At 37.0% G+C, this 17105-nt stretch overlaps 1 protein-coding gene across 6 annotated transcripts in view; it reads left to right on the forward strand.

The window, feature by feature from the left end:
- Positions 1–17105, forward strand: part of ATP2C1 (ATPase secretory pathway Ca2+ transporting 1) — a 124354-nt gene that overhangs the window by 47585 nt on the left and 59664 nt on the right. For all 6 annotated transcript variants that reach the window (XM_070433385.1, XM_070433384.1, XM_070433387.1 and 3 more), the window contains 3 exons: positions 1769–1804; positions 3791–3852; positions 4620–4728. In XM_070433385.1, coding sequence (XP_070289486.1) covers positions 1769–1804; positions 3791–3852; positions 4620–4728 — 207 coding nt within the window. The remainder of the gene's footprint in view (positions 1–1768; positions 1805–3790; positions 3853–4619; positions 4729–17105) is intronic.

Below are 17105 nucleotides of genomic sequence, written 5' to 3' on the forward strand. Positions count from 1 at the left end.
AAGAACACAGTAGAAATTAATGTAGAGCTGCAATTTTTTTAAAAAAAAATATTTCTTTATTTCAGAGAGGAAGGGGGAAGGAGAGAGAGATAGAAACATGAGTGATAAGAGAGAATCATTGATAGGATGCCTCCTGCACGTCCCCTACTGGGGATTGAGCCCGCAACCCAGGCATGTGCCCTTGGCTGGAATCGAACCCGGGACCCTTCAGTCCACAGACCAACGCTCTATCCACTGAGCCAAGCCAGTCAGGGTAGAGCTGCAATTTTTGAACTCTTGCTTGGGGACTCCCAGGAGTCTCTGCGGCCCTTTCAGCGAGCATATACAACTTTTTCATAATACTAAAGCATCATTTGTCTTTTCACTATAGATATTTAAGTCAGTGGTACAAAAGCAATGGTGGGTAAAACTGTTAGAACCTTGGCTCAAATCAATATAATGGCACCAAACTGTACTAATAGTCATTGTTCTCTTTTATTATTTCTCTTAGGAATGTTTTTGATATAACAGTAAAAATTAATTTTATTAAATCTTGACACTTGCATACATACCTTTTTAATATTCTGTGTAATGAAATGGCAAGTATGCATAAAGAACTTCTGTATATTGAAGTATAGTGGTTATCTTGAGGAAGGGTGATTATGGTGAGCTGAACTAGCCTTTTACTTGAAAGAATGATTGATAGACAAACTAGTATTAAAATTAGGATAACACATACTTTTTCTGAAAGTGAATAAAATGAGCCTTCCACTTCAAGAAAAACAACTGACAATTTGTTGCCAGTGATATAAATTCAAACTTTTAAGTGATAATTAGAATTTTGCCAAATTTTTATGCATTACTGTGTGCTAAATAGCTTCCCAATATTTAAGACTTTATTCTCATGAGATCAGTAGTAAGTTTAGTGAGTGTGATTTCTTTTACTATTATGAAATGTGCCAACATTTGAATGAGTTGAATAACCAAGTAAATCAATATTTTGTAAATTACCAGAGCATGATGTTACAGAATTTTTAGTGATAAAAGATCAATTCAAAATGCAAGGTAGATCAGTGGATTTTAATATAACAGGTTTTGAAAAGTTCATTGATACTGTTTTATATTCTACATTGCACATTATTTTACATAGCTAACATTTGTCTAATTTTGTTGTAGTAGCAAAGAAGACTATACACAATAGTCTGGCAAAGCTTTTAAAGTATTCCTCTTTTACCCAACAATATGTGTGAGGCTAGAGTTTCTTTATATACTTTGGCCTAATCAGCATAGTTCAATAAATTGAATGCAGAAGCATATATGAGAGTCCAGCATTCTCTTAAGGCAGGCATTAAAGATAGAAAAATTGAAAAATACTACTTTTCTCACAAAATTTTTTTGAGGAAATATAATTTTCATAAAAAATGTGCTGTTAACATGTAATAGGTTAGTTTTAGATGAATTAATAAGTAGAAATTAAAACTAATTGAAAAAGTATTTAATATGACAAATATCTGTAGATATAACATACATAAATAAAAACTGGTCAGTTTTTAGAACAAAGAGATCCTGAGATCAGAAAGTTTGAGAAGCTGCCCTTGGGGAGGCAAGCCACTATCAGTTTTTTCCTCATAGGGCAGACTAAAGTTGTGATTTCTTTCCCAGTTCATTTCAATACTTAGTGTCTGATATCTTCATTCTGCAGATAGAGTCAGAAAAATAAAATACAATTAATAGTTATTTTTGAAGTTATAACGTATGATTTAAAAGGATGTTTCTTTGTTTTGTTTAGGCAATACTTATCGTCGTTACAGTTGCCTTTGTTCAGGTGAGTAGTTAGCCTGTTTTGCCAACATGAAATGATATTTTAGTTACTTGCTAAAAAATTAAGGTAGCTTAAGGCAGAATCTGTAGTTATTAGGTCATGGTAATGTTTGTCACAACAATTTGTTATTTATTTATGAGACAATTTCCGAAACAACAACTCTCTTGGGAAATTTGTGGGACTAACTTGACTGCTTTGATTTAGGTAGTGGCATGAAGAAAATCTAATTTTTTATTTGATGGTGTTATAGACTGCTGAAGCAGATGGAAACAAAAAGCATAGTAATAGATATATATCCATCAATAAGTTTAAAAATGTTCTTCCATTTTAAAAAGGTTGACCAAGGTTTAAATTTCTTATTTCTGCATAGAAGGGATTTTCTGATCTTGATCAGACTGTCTACTTAGCATAGATATTGAAACAGTAAATAAAACATACAAAAAGGAACTTAAACTTTTTAAAAATATATATATATATTTATTGATTTCATAGAAGAAGGGAATGGGAGACAGAGATAGAAACATTAACAATCAGAGAGAATCATTGCTTGGCTGCCTCCTGCACACCCCACACTGGGGATCAAGCCCGAAACCCAGGCATGTGCCCTGACGGGTAATTGAACCAAAACCTCCTGGTTCATAGGTCAGTGCTCAAACACTGAGCCATGTCAGTTGGGCTATGAAAAGTAACTTAAAAAAAATGTGATTAATGTGGAGGTAATTTTAAGATTTTTATTGATAAATATAGGCATACGTAAAAACATAGGCTTAGTTTTATGTTTATCTAAATAGCTGATACCTTCTGAGAACAATGTTGGCAAGTCTCATTAGCTAAAAATTCTAAAGCATGTTTAATAAGATTATAAGGATTATTTTAATTGAGAGGGAAATGTAATATATCATGATCTTGAAGTTCATGTTGTTTTGAGTCTTAAGTGATTGTGGTTATTTTCACATCTATGATTTATTCCTTGGGTATTTACTGTCATCCTATAGTAATATCTAATTTAGTAAGTTTATTAGTTTTATAGAAATCCTGTGTAGAAAAACCAGTTGGAATCAGATTATCTGCAGCAAGATTGTGAGCTCTATCAGTCAACTGTCCAGGGACCTGTTTCTAGGGAATCCTCTTGCCTAGAACAGACAAAAGTTGCCCTAGGGCAGGTGGAACTGTTAGTCTTACAGAGGTCATTCCAAGCTAGGCATCATTCAAGGCAGCTATCGTTTAGCCATGTGGGCGATATAACCCACTGGATCAATACCTGGAACCCTCTTGCATCTTTAATAATGCTATAGATATATGTAGTGACTTTCTTCGGAAAGATTCTTACAGTTTTATCACTGTATATGGAAGACCCTCCTAGCTTGTTGTTTTGGTAAATAGCCCTCATCCTCAAAAAACAAACGAGCAAATTGCAATTTTAACATAGTCAATGTGGAATTTTACACAAGGGTAGTGTGTTATTCACTTTAATAAATGCAGTGGCTGAAACCAAGCAAACTTATTCCACAAACTTTTGCAGTTAGCATGGACCTAAATCCCCAAATCAGATGTTGCTTGAGGTTAATTGTATTGACCTCTTTGGTTATTAAACACTGAAAGTAAAATTATCTTAATTATGAGGTTCAATGATCTTAACTTTTAATAACTGACAATTATATACTCTTTGGACATACTAATCAGTTTTCTTCATTTTCTTACAAATAGCTTGACCTTAGGTTTGCACATTAACATTAAAATATAAAATTGGGAATATTTAATAATCAAAATTGTTTGTCACTGAAACATTATTTAATAAGAGACAGGCTTTTATGTGCAGAATATAATTGCAAGTAAAGGAAAAGATAAGAATTGGGAAATTTTAAAATAATGATTAAGATCAGTATTTAATTAAGTCTAATATGGAATATGTACTTAGGAAAATACATATTTACATTTCTTTATAAATAAATATTTTAATATTAAGTCCTCTTTCTTTATTTTAAATAGGAATATCGTTCAGAAAAGTCTCTTGAAGAACTAAGAAAACTTATGCCACCAGAATGCCATTGGTATGATCTTTGTCTCTGATATGGGTTTCTACTCTTAAAAATAGAAATTGAATGTGACTAGTGCAGTGATACATTGTGGCCTCAGACTTGTTTATTATTATTTTTAAACATAGACTTTTTGACTTGCAAACATTATTTATTTTAAACTTTATTATTGACACTATTACAGATGTCCCCATTTCCGCCCCCTTTGCCCATGTCCATCTAGCCCAGGGGTGGGCAAACTTTTTGACTCGAGGGCCACAATGGGTTCTTAAACTGGACCGGAGGGCCGGAACAAAAGCATGGATGGAGTGTTTGTGTGAACTAATATAAATTCAAAGTAAACATCATTACATAAAAGGGTACGGTCTTTTTTTTCTTTTGTTTTATCCATTTCAAACGGGCCGGATCCAGCCCGCGGGCCGTAGTTTGCCCACGGCTGATCTAGCGTCTGTTTTCCACCCCCCCACCACAGACTTATTTAAACATAGGTAGAAACCATTAATCTGACATGAAAAATGCATGCTCTGTTCAGTATAGCAAGTTGTACTATTAATACTTTCAAGCTTTGATTTTGATATTGTTAAGAGGTGGATATTCAACAGATAATTGTGTGTGTGTGTGTGTGTGTGTTTACAACTATGTGCTAAGCACTGTTATTGGTGCAGCGCTGCACAAACAGACTCAGATGATTGTTCTGCAGGCAAGCCCACCGGAATCACCTTTTAAAATAAAGTGGCATGGCTTTCCTTTTTAGCCATGGTTGTTTCTGTTTCATGTTACAGTGTTCGTGAAGGAAAATTGGAACATACACTTGCACGAGATTTGGTTCCAGGTGATACAGTTTGCCTTTCTGTTGGGGACAGAGTTCCTGCTGACTTACGCTTATTTGAGGTAAGTTTGTTGTCTTGATCTGTTTGGGCTGCTCCAAAATTCCACAGACTGGGCTGCTTATTATCAATAGAAATTTATTTCTCTCAGGCTGGATAGTTCAAGATTAAGATGCTAGCACGGTCAAATTCTGTTGAGGGCCCTTTTTCTAGTGCATAGCTGTTGCCTTCTCACTGTGCCCTCAAATGGTGGAAGGGAACTCTGGGGTGTCTCTTTTATAACACTGATCCTATTCATGAGGGTACCACTTCCAAAAAATCTCACTTCCTAATACCATCTTTGAGATTAGGACTTCAACATATGAGTTGGGATGTTGCGGGGAGGCACAGATATGTAGACCATAGCATTTGGTGATCTGTTTGTGAGAAATGAATATACTTGGATGTAGGTTAAAGGATAGACATTAGCAGTTTTAAGGATTAACACATAGTTGGTTTGAACGTTCGATTTTCTAGTTTAAAAAGTGACATATATAAATGTATTTTTTTCTCATAAAATATATCTATTTTTCCTAGAGTGTTTATTTAGTGAATCAGCAATTCTCTTTTTTTATTTCTTTTTTTGTTTGTTTTAATCAGCAGATCTTTATGGAAATATGTGTAGTGGGAGACAAAATGATGATGTGATAGAATTTTTGTAATCAGTGAGTGTACTACTAGTATTTGTGTACACAATCCACTCACCATAAAGTAACATAGAACTTGTTGAGTAAGAGAAGTACTAAGAATGCAGGATGAAAATTTAGAGAAGGAAGTGGTTACTTCTGATTTGAGCAAAATCAGAGAATACTCAGACAACTTGGTTTTAGTGGTAATAATTGAAAGGTAGTACTGGACAGAGATGGAGAAGACAATGAAGCAACAGTGTTTAGATCACTGTTATGTGTTCCAGTGTGTAATATGGGGTTAGAGTACTGGTATGTAAAGGATAGAGAACGTGTGATGGAATCAGATTCAGGAGGGCCTTGGATACGAAGCTCCACTTCTAAGACTAGCTGGTTTTGCTCAGTGGATAGAGCTTCAGCCTGTGGACTAAAGGGTCCTGGGTTCGATTCTGGTCAAGGGCACATACCTGGGTTGCAGGCTCCATCCCTTGCCCTAGCCCCAATCAGGACTCCTGTGGGAAGCAACCAATTGATGTGTCTCACATCGATGTTTCTTTCTCTCTTTCTCTCTGTCTCTCCCCCTTCCTTCCACTCTCTCTAAAATCAATGGAAAAATATCCTCTGGTGAGGATTAATTAAAAAAAACACACACACACAAAAAAGCTCCACTATAGATTGTATTGGCCGAAACCGGTTTGGCTCGGTGGATATAGCATCGGCCTGCGGACTGAAAGGTCCCAGGTTCGATTCCGGTCAAGGGCATGTACCTGGGTTGCGGGCACATCCCCAGTGGGAGATGTGCAGGAGGCAGCTGATCGATGTTTCTCTCTCATCGATGTTTCTATCTCTCTATCTCTCTCCCTTCCTCTCTGTAAAAAATCAATAAAATATATTTAAAAAAAAAATAGATTGTATTGGTTAGGAATTATCTTTGAAAGATCATAGGCAGCTGGCAAATTATATTACCCTTAATCTGGCCATAGCATGTAGAATAGATTGAAGGGATGGAAAATGGGGTTAGGCAGCTAGTTTAAAAGGCCCTCACAGCCCATTAACATGACAATATCATCTACTATTGGAACTAACATGCTGTTTGTTAACACCTACACAGCTGTCAGTCTTTGATTCTTACTATGTCCTAAAATATGAGTGTTCTTATACAGAGGTTATGGAAAGCCTGAAGAATAGGCTTTTAAAAGTATAATAACAAACTTCCTTTAATTTTGAAATAAAGACCTTTGTTACAAATACTTAAAATTTACCGTTAGATGTCAGATTGCTTTAATTGGTTAATGGAAATAATTGATAATACAGTAAGTATTGGGAATGTTATTTTACTTTCATTTTTCTCCCCTTGATAGCTTTTCTTGTTCTATCTTTTTACTCCCTTTTTTTCTCCTTAATATTAAATTTGTGATAAGACCTTGGATTGTTCTTCCTTAGAGATTTGGTAGGCTTGTCACTTAATATAAACAGTCTTCCTTCTCCTAATTTAAATTCATGAAGTTTATGTCATTTATTTTGGAGTGCTTCTCTTCCAGTTTAGAAGCAGACCTCCTTGGGGTGTTTCTCATTATTTGAACAATTTAAACAATATAATGACATAGAAACTTCAAAGCACTATTTAGGGTTTTCATTTAAGTAAGAATTAATTGATCTGCGAACTAATTGTCTCCAGGTTCATGTGTAATGTAAGTTCAGTAAGAGGGAATTTTGACCCTTTAAAGGTTGATGCTAAAAATATTAGAAAGATATGTCTGGTGAAGTAATTTATTGGTAATTATTGTTTTCCCTATTTGTTAACTTTTCAGACATTTCATCAGCACATGTTTTACTTGGCAGTGCTATAGTTATGTGGATTTTCTGCTTTTACATAGTATATAGCTGCACATCTTTGATTCCCTCTACCACTTTTCTGCCCTATTTGTTTTACCTACTACCTGGTACCACAGGCAGGCTTTTGCAACTACTTTCCAAGTAGATTAAGATAACTTTCCTAAAAGATTTAAGGAAATCTTGTGCTGCTTTTAGATTTAAATGTACTGACTTCAGACATCATAAGGCTGATAAAGTTGATTTCTCTTCTGTACACAGAAGTCTTTGCAATGAATTGGCTTATTGGAGTGTTGTTTGCTGAATTTTTTAAAAAAATAATTCTTTATTGTTGAAAGTATTACATATGTCCCCTTTTTTTCCCCTACTGAATTTGACTGTGGTGATCTTTGGATGATATTTGGAAGGCTAGGTGGTCATTTGATGTTTCTGCATGAAATAAACTCTACTAGAATTTAAAGGAAACGGAGAACTCCTCAGTTAGCCTTGGAATAGCATTAATTTCTCACAGAGTATATATAGTTCTCTTCTTATGGACCTTACCCAAGGCCAGGGTTGCCACTTTAGCATTGTCATGTTGCAACTCTAGAGTTCCTGTCATAAATTTCAGTGTTTCAGATTTTGGCTGTAAATCTTGCCTGGGCCTTCAGTAAGTAGCATCTTGTCATCATGTTCAGTGACTTGACTACTGTACAACTTTTATCTGATATTCTCTTTTCATAGGCTGTGTCTTAAGTCTGCTCAAGCTGCTGTAATAAAACACTGTACACTGGATGGCTTTAACACACATTTATTTCTTACTGTTCTGGGACTGGGAAGTCCACAGTCAGGGTCTGACAATTCAGTTTCTGTTGAGGGCTCTCTTGGCTTGCAGCCTTTTTGCTGTGTCTTCATATAACAGAGAGAGTGATCTCTCTTCTTATAAAGCCACTAAACCCATTATGAGGGCCTTACCCACATGATCTCATCTAACCCTAGTTACTTCCCCATTAGAGATTAGAGCTTTAATGTGAATTTTAGGGGGACACAATTTATTTCATAGCAGGCTGAGACTTTTAAAAAATTACTATGCAACTCATATTTAAGAGCACTGTTACACATGCTTCTTGCTGCATACACTTTTTTTTAGTTTATTGATTTTTAGAGAGAAGAAGGGAGGAGAGAGGAAGAGAAACACTGATGTGAGAGCACTCCTGCACGCCACCCCACCAGGGATTGAGCCCCCAACCCCAGGCATGTGCCCTTGACCAGGAATTGAACTGGCAAACTTTTGTTTGCTCAACCAACTGAGCTACACCAGCCAGGGGTATAGACACTTTTCAAAAGAAGATTAATATTAGTAACTCTAGAGGCCAGGTACACAAAAATTTGTGCACTTTGGGGGGGCGTCCCTCAGCCCGGACTGTGCCCTCTTGCAGTCTGGGACCCCTTGGGGGATGTCCACCTGATGGCTTAGGCGGCTGGAAGCAGGTATCTGGGATTTATTTCTCTTCTATAATTGAAACTTTGTAGCCTTCGGTGGAGCTCAGGGCCGGCAGGGCAGGAGGGAAGCTTGGCTTCCTCCATTGCCGGGGGCAACGCTCCAGCTTCATGGCCGCTGCCATCTTAGTTGGGTCAATTTGCATGTTTGTTTCTGATTGGTTGGTGTGCGTGGCTTGTTGGTGTAGCAGAGATATGGTCAATTTGCATGTTTCTCTTTTATTAGATTAGATGAGGAATTCTGTTGTTTTTTTGCCAGAGTCAGTTTTTCATACCCAAAGAATGAACTCATGTGTGTTGGTGGAAGTACTCTTATTAGCTTAGAAGCCTTAGAGTCAGGAGAGTAAAAACTTAGAGGAACTGAGAAAAGGCATTCCTGGCCCATTAATTGGTGATAGCAAATAGATCAGTCAGACAATGACTTTAGATGAGGCAGTATTATAGACTATGTATACCTATATTACAGTACATTTTGCCTTTTTGGAAACAGCATATTTTCCATATTGTTCCAGGTAAAGTCTATATCAGTATTTGAACTAAGAATTCTTTTTTTAAAAATATATCTTATTAATATTTTACAGAGAGGAAGGGAGAGGGATAGAGAGGTAGAAGCATCGATGAGAAAGAAACATCGATCAGCTGCCTCCTGCACACCTCCTTCTGGGGATGTGCCCGCAACCAAGGTACATGCCCTTGACTGGAATCGAACCTGGGACCTTTCAGTCTGCAGGCCGATGCTCTATTCACTTAGCCAAACTGGCTAGGGCTGAACTAAGAATTCTTTTGAAGAGGAAACACTATAAGAGTTAATGGAAAAGATGGTTTCTTTTGTCTGTTGAAAATATTTTACCTCTCTTAGCTGTAAATTTCTAAGCCCAAACATTGAAATGTAGCAAGATTTTCTTTCACTTGGAATTCTGAATGATTAATTCCATTGACACTTCTTTTGTGGCTCATATCATTCTTTAAAACTGTTTTTAATATCTAGTCACTGGGTACAACTGCCTTCTTAAAAAAGAAAGCCAACATAATTTTTATATGATTATCCAAATGTATCAAACTTCTTTTACCTCTGATGTGGCTGAGAGATATATATAAAGTGGAGCAAATGTAGGTTTATAGTTGTGAGCACATGAAAACAGAGCTTACTGTTGTATTATTGTTTATTAATTACTGTATTATTTTCCTCATAAACAACTGTAAACCTACTTTGTCCCACCCTGTATTAGCCATTTTTAAAAATATATATTTTATTGATTTTTTACAGAGAGGAAGGGAGAGAGATAGAGAGTTAGAAACATCAATGAGAGAGAAACATCGATCAGCTGCCTCCTGCACATCTCCCACTGGCGATGTGCCCGCAACCCAGGTACATGCCCTTGACCGGAATCGAACCTGGGACCTTTCAGTCCGCAGGCCGACGCTCCATCCACTGAGCCAAACCAGTTTCAGCATATTAGCCATTTTTATGACACTAAATTATTAGACCATTTAAATCTGGGCAGAAAGATTATTAACTAGTAGCAAGTTCTACTGGGGCTAGCTCAGAAGTCTAAATTTAGAAAAGCCAGTTAGCATTACATAGTGAGCCTTCTTACCTCATGAATCTATCTACTATGTAGGATAGTTTGGCTCTCTATGAGTCCTTTTCAGTGTCTTTAGGGTTGTTCCTGCTTTGTAGTTCCCAGGGCAAGTAAAAACCAAAGATAATGAGTTGAATGAGCACAGATCTACTTTGGCTACCTACCAACTGCAGGACTGAAACTGCACTTAGTTAGATATTATGTCCTTTTCTGTCAGGCTCACATTCTTGCACACACTTATTAAGAACTACTAGCAAGAAGCTTTCTCTCTGTTGGGTAACTCCGTTAGTGGAGCTGTGTCATAGCATTTTGTAACTTCAGAGTTACAAATACATTTTCCATTCACTCATTGAAAAACTTGATATTCTGGCAAACTTAGATTCTAATTTCTTTTGCTATATTTTTCAAAAAGGAGTCTTCAAACATTGGTAGACTATAAGCCTGTTACGATGTTTTAAATTTACTTATACTGGTAGTGAAGCTAATTAGGCAAAATGTAATCCTTGTTTTCAGAAAACCAGTCTGTGTTATGAAGTTATTTTAGCCATTCAGTAAATAGAACTTTAGAATTAGGAAGTGACAAAGAAAAAGACACAGTTTGTGCCCTTTCTACTAGGAGGCACCAACTTGCAAACAACTGATTTAAAGTATAAAATGTGTGTGTTTATGAAATGAACTAGAGACGCGGTGTACGGATTCGTGCACCGGTGGGGTCCTTCTGCCTGGCCTATGGGGATCAGGCCTAAACCAGCTCTCCGACATTGCGAGGGGGCGGTTCTCGGGTGACACACCCTGGAATTGGGCTCCCTCCTCTCTGGTTCTGGGTGTGTCACTGAGAACCACAGCTGCCAAGTCACCACAGCTCGGCAGCTCCTGCGTTGAGCGTCTGCATTCTGGTGGTCACTGCATATCATAGCTACTGGTTGGACAGTTGGATGGTCGTTTAGGCTTTTATATATATAGACTAGAGGCCTGGTGCACGAATTCGTGCACAGGTAGGGTCCAGCCGGCCCACCCTGATGGGGGCCCATCAAGCCGGACTGTCAGGGAGGAAGGGCGTGGGCGGTTGGCCAGCCAGCTCCGCTCCTGATTGGGGTGAGGGGGGCAATCGGGGACGGGGACGGCCATAGAGAGGGGCTGTGGGCAGTTGGCCGGCCAGCCCCACCCCCTGATCAGGGTGTTGGGGGCCGATCAGGGGCCAGATCAGGCTGGTTGGCTGCCGCAGTGCCACTGGTTGGTCTGGTTGTTCTGGTCATTCCGCCGTTCCAGTTGCTGAGCTTTTATATATATAGATTGACCATGTGAATTTAGCAAGCCACTTAATACTTTAAGGCCTCAGATTGTCACGGTGATAGAGTTGCCCTAGGCCAGTGATGGCGAACCTTTTGAGCTCGGCATGTCAGCATTTTGAAAAACCCTAACTTAACTCTGGTGCTGTGTCACATACAGAAATTTTTTGATATTTGCAACCATAGTAAAACAAAGACTTATATTTTTGATATTTATTTTATATATTTAAATGCCATTTAACAAAGAAAAATCAATCGAAAAAATGAGTTTGCATGTCACCTCTGACACCGTGTCATAGGTTCTCCATCACTGCCCTAGGCAATGCATGTTAACTTTTTATGTACATAGGAATCATTTGGGTTTTGTTTTGGCATGTCTGGGGTGGGGCTGAGATTTTGCTCTTTTTCTTTTCAATCCTCACCCAAGAACATTTTCCATTGGTTTTAGAGTGAGAGAGGGAAAGAGAGAGAGAGAGAGAAACTGAGAGAAATGTTGATGTGAGAGAGAAACATCAATCAGTGCCCCGACTAGGGATCGAACCCACAATCTAGGCATGTTCCCTGACCAGATATCACACCCACAGTTGTTTTGGTGTACAGGATGGCAGTCAACCAACTGAACTATTGGCTGGGCAGATTTTGATTTTTAACTAGCTTTTACTTCATGCCAAAAGTGCTGGTCCATTTACCACATACAAAAAGATTTAATAAAAAAGGTTTATTGAAATAATCATATTCTAAATAGTTTACACATTTAAAATGTACTATTGAGTGGTTTTCAGTATATACAGAGTTGTGCAACTGTCACCACAGTCTAACTGTAGAACATTCTCACCACTCTCAAAAGAAAACCCTTACCTTTAGCAGTCACTGCATTCTCCCCCCTTGTCCCAGAGCCTGGCAGCTACTAATCTACTTGCTCTGTCTCTATACATGTTCCTCTTCTAGACATTTCAGATAATTTGGTATTATACATTATGTAGTCTTTGTGTCTGGTTTCCTTCAATTAACATAATATTTTTAAGGTCATTCATGTTGTATCATGTATCAGTATTTTATCACAAAACAGTGTCCCATTATAGGGATATGACATACAATTATAAATTCATTTACATTTAACATGATTACTGATAGTGAAGGACTTTTATCTGACATTTTGCTCTTTGTTTTCTATTTATATTTTTTATGTTCCTCAATTTTTCCACTCTTTTTTTTTGCATTTGATTTTTTATGTGTACTTTAATTCTCCTCATTTCCTTTATTTGTACATTGTTTACTTATTTTCTTAATAGTTACAGTGGGTATTATATAGTTAACATTCTAAATTTATAATAGTGCATTTTGAATTGATATTAACTTTGCTTCAATAGCATACAAAAACTTTGCTTCTATATAGCTCACTTTCTTTTACCACCTTTGTGCTGTTGTCTCAAATTATATCTTTATACCTTGTGTGTTTATTAACATAGATTTGGTGTTTTATATATTTGTCTTTTAAATCAGATAGGAAAAATAGAGGAGTTTAAAAACTTAAAATGCACTAATGCTGGCACTTATATTTACCTATATAGTTACCTTTACTGGAATTCTTTATTCCTGTGGCTTCGAGTTACTTTCTACTCTCACTTCAGCTTAAAGAACTCTGCTTTAGAATTTTTTGTGGGGCTTTCTACTAGTGACAAATTCTTTTAGCTTTTGTTTAAATGGAATATATTTAATTTTTTCTTACTTTTTGAAAGATAGTTTTGCTAGATATAGTATACTCTTTTTTTTTTTTAAATATATTTTATTGATTTTTTATAGAGAAGAAGGGAGAGGGATAGAGAGTTAGAAACATCGATGAGAGAGAAACACCGATCAGCTGCCTCCTGCACACTCCCCATTGGGGATGTGCACGCAACCAAGGTACATGCCCTTGACCGGAATTGAACCTGGGACCTTTGAGTCCGCAGGTCGATGCTCTATCCACCGAGCCAAACCGGTTAGGGCGATATAGTATACTCTTTGATATGTTTTTTTCTTTCAGCACTTTAAATATATCATCCACAGGTCCTCACTTCCATGGTTTCTGATAAGAAACGGGATGCTAATCTTATTGAGGATTCCTTGTAAATGATGAGTTGCTTTATCTTTGCTGTTTTCAAGATTCTTTTTCTTTCAATAGTTTGATTATGTCTGTCAATGTAGAGGTCTTTGATTTATCGTCTTTGGAGTTTATTGAGCCTCTTTAATGTATAGATTCATGTATTTCATTAAATTTGAGAATCTCTTTACATATTTATTCTGCCCATTTCTATTTTTTTTCTTTTGGGGCTTCCCTAATGCAAATATTGGTGTTCCATGGTGTCCCACAGGTACCTTAGTCTCTGTTCATTTTCATTTTCTTTTTCTCTCTATCCTTCAGAGTGGTTAATGTCAATTGTTCTGTCTTTAGGTTTGCTCATTCCCCCCTGTCCCCCACTCCCCTTGTTCAGATCTGTTGTTGAACTTTTCTATTTTACTTACCAGCATCAAGATATGTTTCCTTTTTATAATTTCTTTCTCTTTATTGATATTCTCCTTTTGTTTACTACTTGCTTTCCTGATTTCTTTTAGTTCTTCTACTTTTAGTTCATTGAGTATAATTAAGACAGTTAGTTTAAAGTCTTTCTAGCCCTGGCTGGGTGGCTCAGTTAGTTGGAGCATTGACCTTTACACAAAAAGGTTGCGGGTTCAATTCCTGGTCAAGGCACATACTTAGGTTGTGGGAACCCCAGTCGGGATACCTTTGGCAACTGATGCTCCTCTCTCACATTGATGTTTTTCTCGCTCTAAAGCAAAACAAAACAAAAACAATGAAAACATATCCTCAGGTGAGGAAAATAAATATCTTTCTATTAAGTCCAAGTCTGGCCTTCCTCAGGGACAATTTCTGTCCATTTATTTTTTACTATGTATGGGCCATAGATTTCTGCTTCTTTGTATTCCTTGTAATTTTTGTAGAAAACGGGGTATTTTTAATATTATCTATAATAATAAATGTGTAATATGCTAATTAGACTGGACAGCCGGACAACGGAACGATCATCCAGACGACCTTTCGGACAAAGCTGGGGCTGTTAGGGCCAAGCCCCCTTGCACGAATTTCATGTATCGGACCTCTAGTGATATAATTCTAAACATTAGATTCTCCCCTTTCTTATAGTTTGTTGTTTTTTTATTGTTGAGGGCTGCAGTGGTCCAGTTTGTTTGGTGACTTTTCCAAATTATATTTTGCAAAGGCTGTATTTCTTTTAGTGTGTGGGCATTGAAGTTTCTGTTTTATTATCCCAGCAGTCAACCATATCTGTCTGGAACCCAAAAGGAAAAGAAAAAAAAGAGCCACTCTTCTGGTCTTTGCAGCTTGTCTCTGAGCCGGGGCACTTCTTCAACATTGAGCTAGACTGCCTACTGTGTCTTCACCTTCCATTTCCTACCTGTTCCAAACTCAGAAGTGCAAATCTAGGGTCCTCTCAGGTCTTTTCTGAGCATGCATCTGGTCTTGGGCATACGTTTTGCACTCTGGTTTCCATGGTGTATGTAGCGGCCCTTCCAAGCCCTTATTTCCATAAGAAACGTTTACTGTAGCTTCTTACTTCCCAGTCTTTTAGGTGTGTCTGCTGTTTTATCTGTTTTCTGTTCTTTGCCTGCTAGTATATGTTTTTAATCTTTTAGTAGATGCTCAGAAAGCTACTCTAGGGTGGATGGGGTTGTGAAATAAAGGTTTAGCTTCTGCATCAGTTCCTTAGGGAACTGCCAGGCAGGTGAAAACACACAACTGTAGTATTTTAACAACAAGGCCTATATTAACCCCTTGACAACCAGTAAGCTACTCCAGGAATATAAGCTTCTATCTCTACAACCAACAATTTGGGGAATGGGAGATAGTAGACAGGTAAACAAAAATTTCACAATGCTTTCATATTGAAATTGAGCCACCTTTTTTTTTTTCCATTAAGCAATTCCCTGGTTGCTTCAAGTTTTTGATTCCAGAGTTGATTCTGTCAGTTCTTGCCAGCTAATGATTGTTTTAGTGCAGCGGTTCTCAACCTGTGGGTCGTGACCCCTTTGGCAGTCGAACAACCCTTTCACAGGGGATGCCTAAGACCATCCTGCATATCAGATATTTACATTATGATTCATAACAGTAGCAACATTACAGTTATGAAGTAGCAACGAAAATAATTTTATGGTTGGGTCACAACATGAGAACTGTATTTAAAGGGCCAGAAGGTTGCGAACCACTGTTAGTGGAAGGACTAATTCTTTGAGTGTCCTGCTCCACTGTTTTCTTTGACATTATACCTGAGTTGTAAGTTTTATATTAACTTCAATGTATTCTTTTGGTAGGTAAACTTGATAAATTGATTTATAGTATGTTGCTTCCCCTCTTACTGTGATTTGTCACTGAAACTTTGCTTTTTAAAGTTTCTGAATTATTAAACTTATGTACAGACTTGTAAAAAAGAACAACTTTGGAAGTGGAGATTTTAAATTAGTTGTTGAAAGAAATTGAGTAGAATGTTGAAAAAGCTGTATGATATGTTTGTGGAATTTAGAAACATTCCTATTCTCTAAAAACTAATTGATATAATCATGATGTATATTTCTGTAACTGTATTATTATTACAAAGCTCAGCAAGCCACTCCATACTAAGAGCACTGGGAGTGTTTGTTCTCTTAGATAGTATAATCTTCAGCTCCACTTAGTGTTCTGTTGTCTTATTTTGATATTTCAGTGGTAAATCAGTGTGAGCTGAGGAATTCTATTCATGTTTATAATGCTGAAGAGAAATAACCTTTTTTCTCACTAAATCACTAGAATTTAAAAAGACAACATGGGAGAGTTAGAAATAAGACTTAATTAGTGTCTTTATTTAAAATTCTCATTTCATGTTGGTAGGAAAGAAAACTGTTGCAAAAATAAATCCCTTTTTGAAATTTGGTTTCTTTTAATTCTTAATGAAATATCTTCAAAATCATTGTTAACTGAATGCTCGCCTTTGGATTACTGGCAGCGATTAAGTTGAATCTGTGCACTTACATCAGAAAGTTAGCAATTTATGCAAGCATTTATCATGGGATGAAGTCCATTTCATGTAGTCTTTTTAGTAGTTTGTAATACTTGCTTGATTCTGATTATTAATAAGCTAGAGCTTGTGAAGAATTTTTAATTACATTTTTGTTCATTTCAATAAATAATAAGAGGAATCTTATTTTTTTAAAGCAAAAGTAAGAAATTTTATCATGATCACGTAGCTGCACATGAATATTTTGGAAGATTCTTTTCAGGAGGAAAAACTTTCTGATTTATTTTTAATTCTAGAGTAGAGAGGTGATTGACTTGGCAACATACAATATACCAAGATGTTCTTTGGTTTGATAACCTATTTGTAGCTTCCAGTTATTCCATATCCTAATATATAAAAAGCCAGGGGTCATCATGACAGAAACAACCGGACAGATGACCGAACAGCAGGCTGAGTGGGGCGACCAGGCTGGCAGGGTGCGGGGGGGGGGGGGGCAGTTGGGGGTGACCAAGCCGGTGGGGGTTAGTTGGGGAAGCCTAGGTCG

The sequence above is a fragment of the Myotis yumanensis genome, unplaced genomic scaffold, assembly GCF_028538775.1.
Source record: "Myotis yumanensis isolate MYYU_CA2020_CCGP unplaced genomic scaffold, mMyoYum1.0.hap1 SCAF_14, whole genome shotgun sequence".
In the NCBI taxonomy this organism is placed as follows: Eukaryota; Metazoa; Chordata; class Mammalia; order Chiroptera; family Vespertilionidae; genus Myotis; species Myotis yumanensis.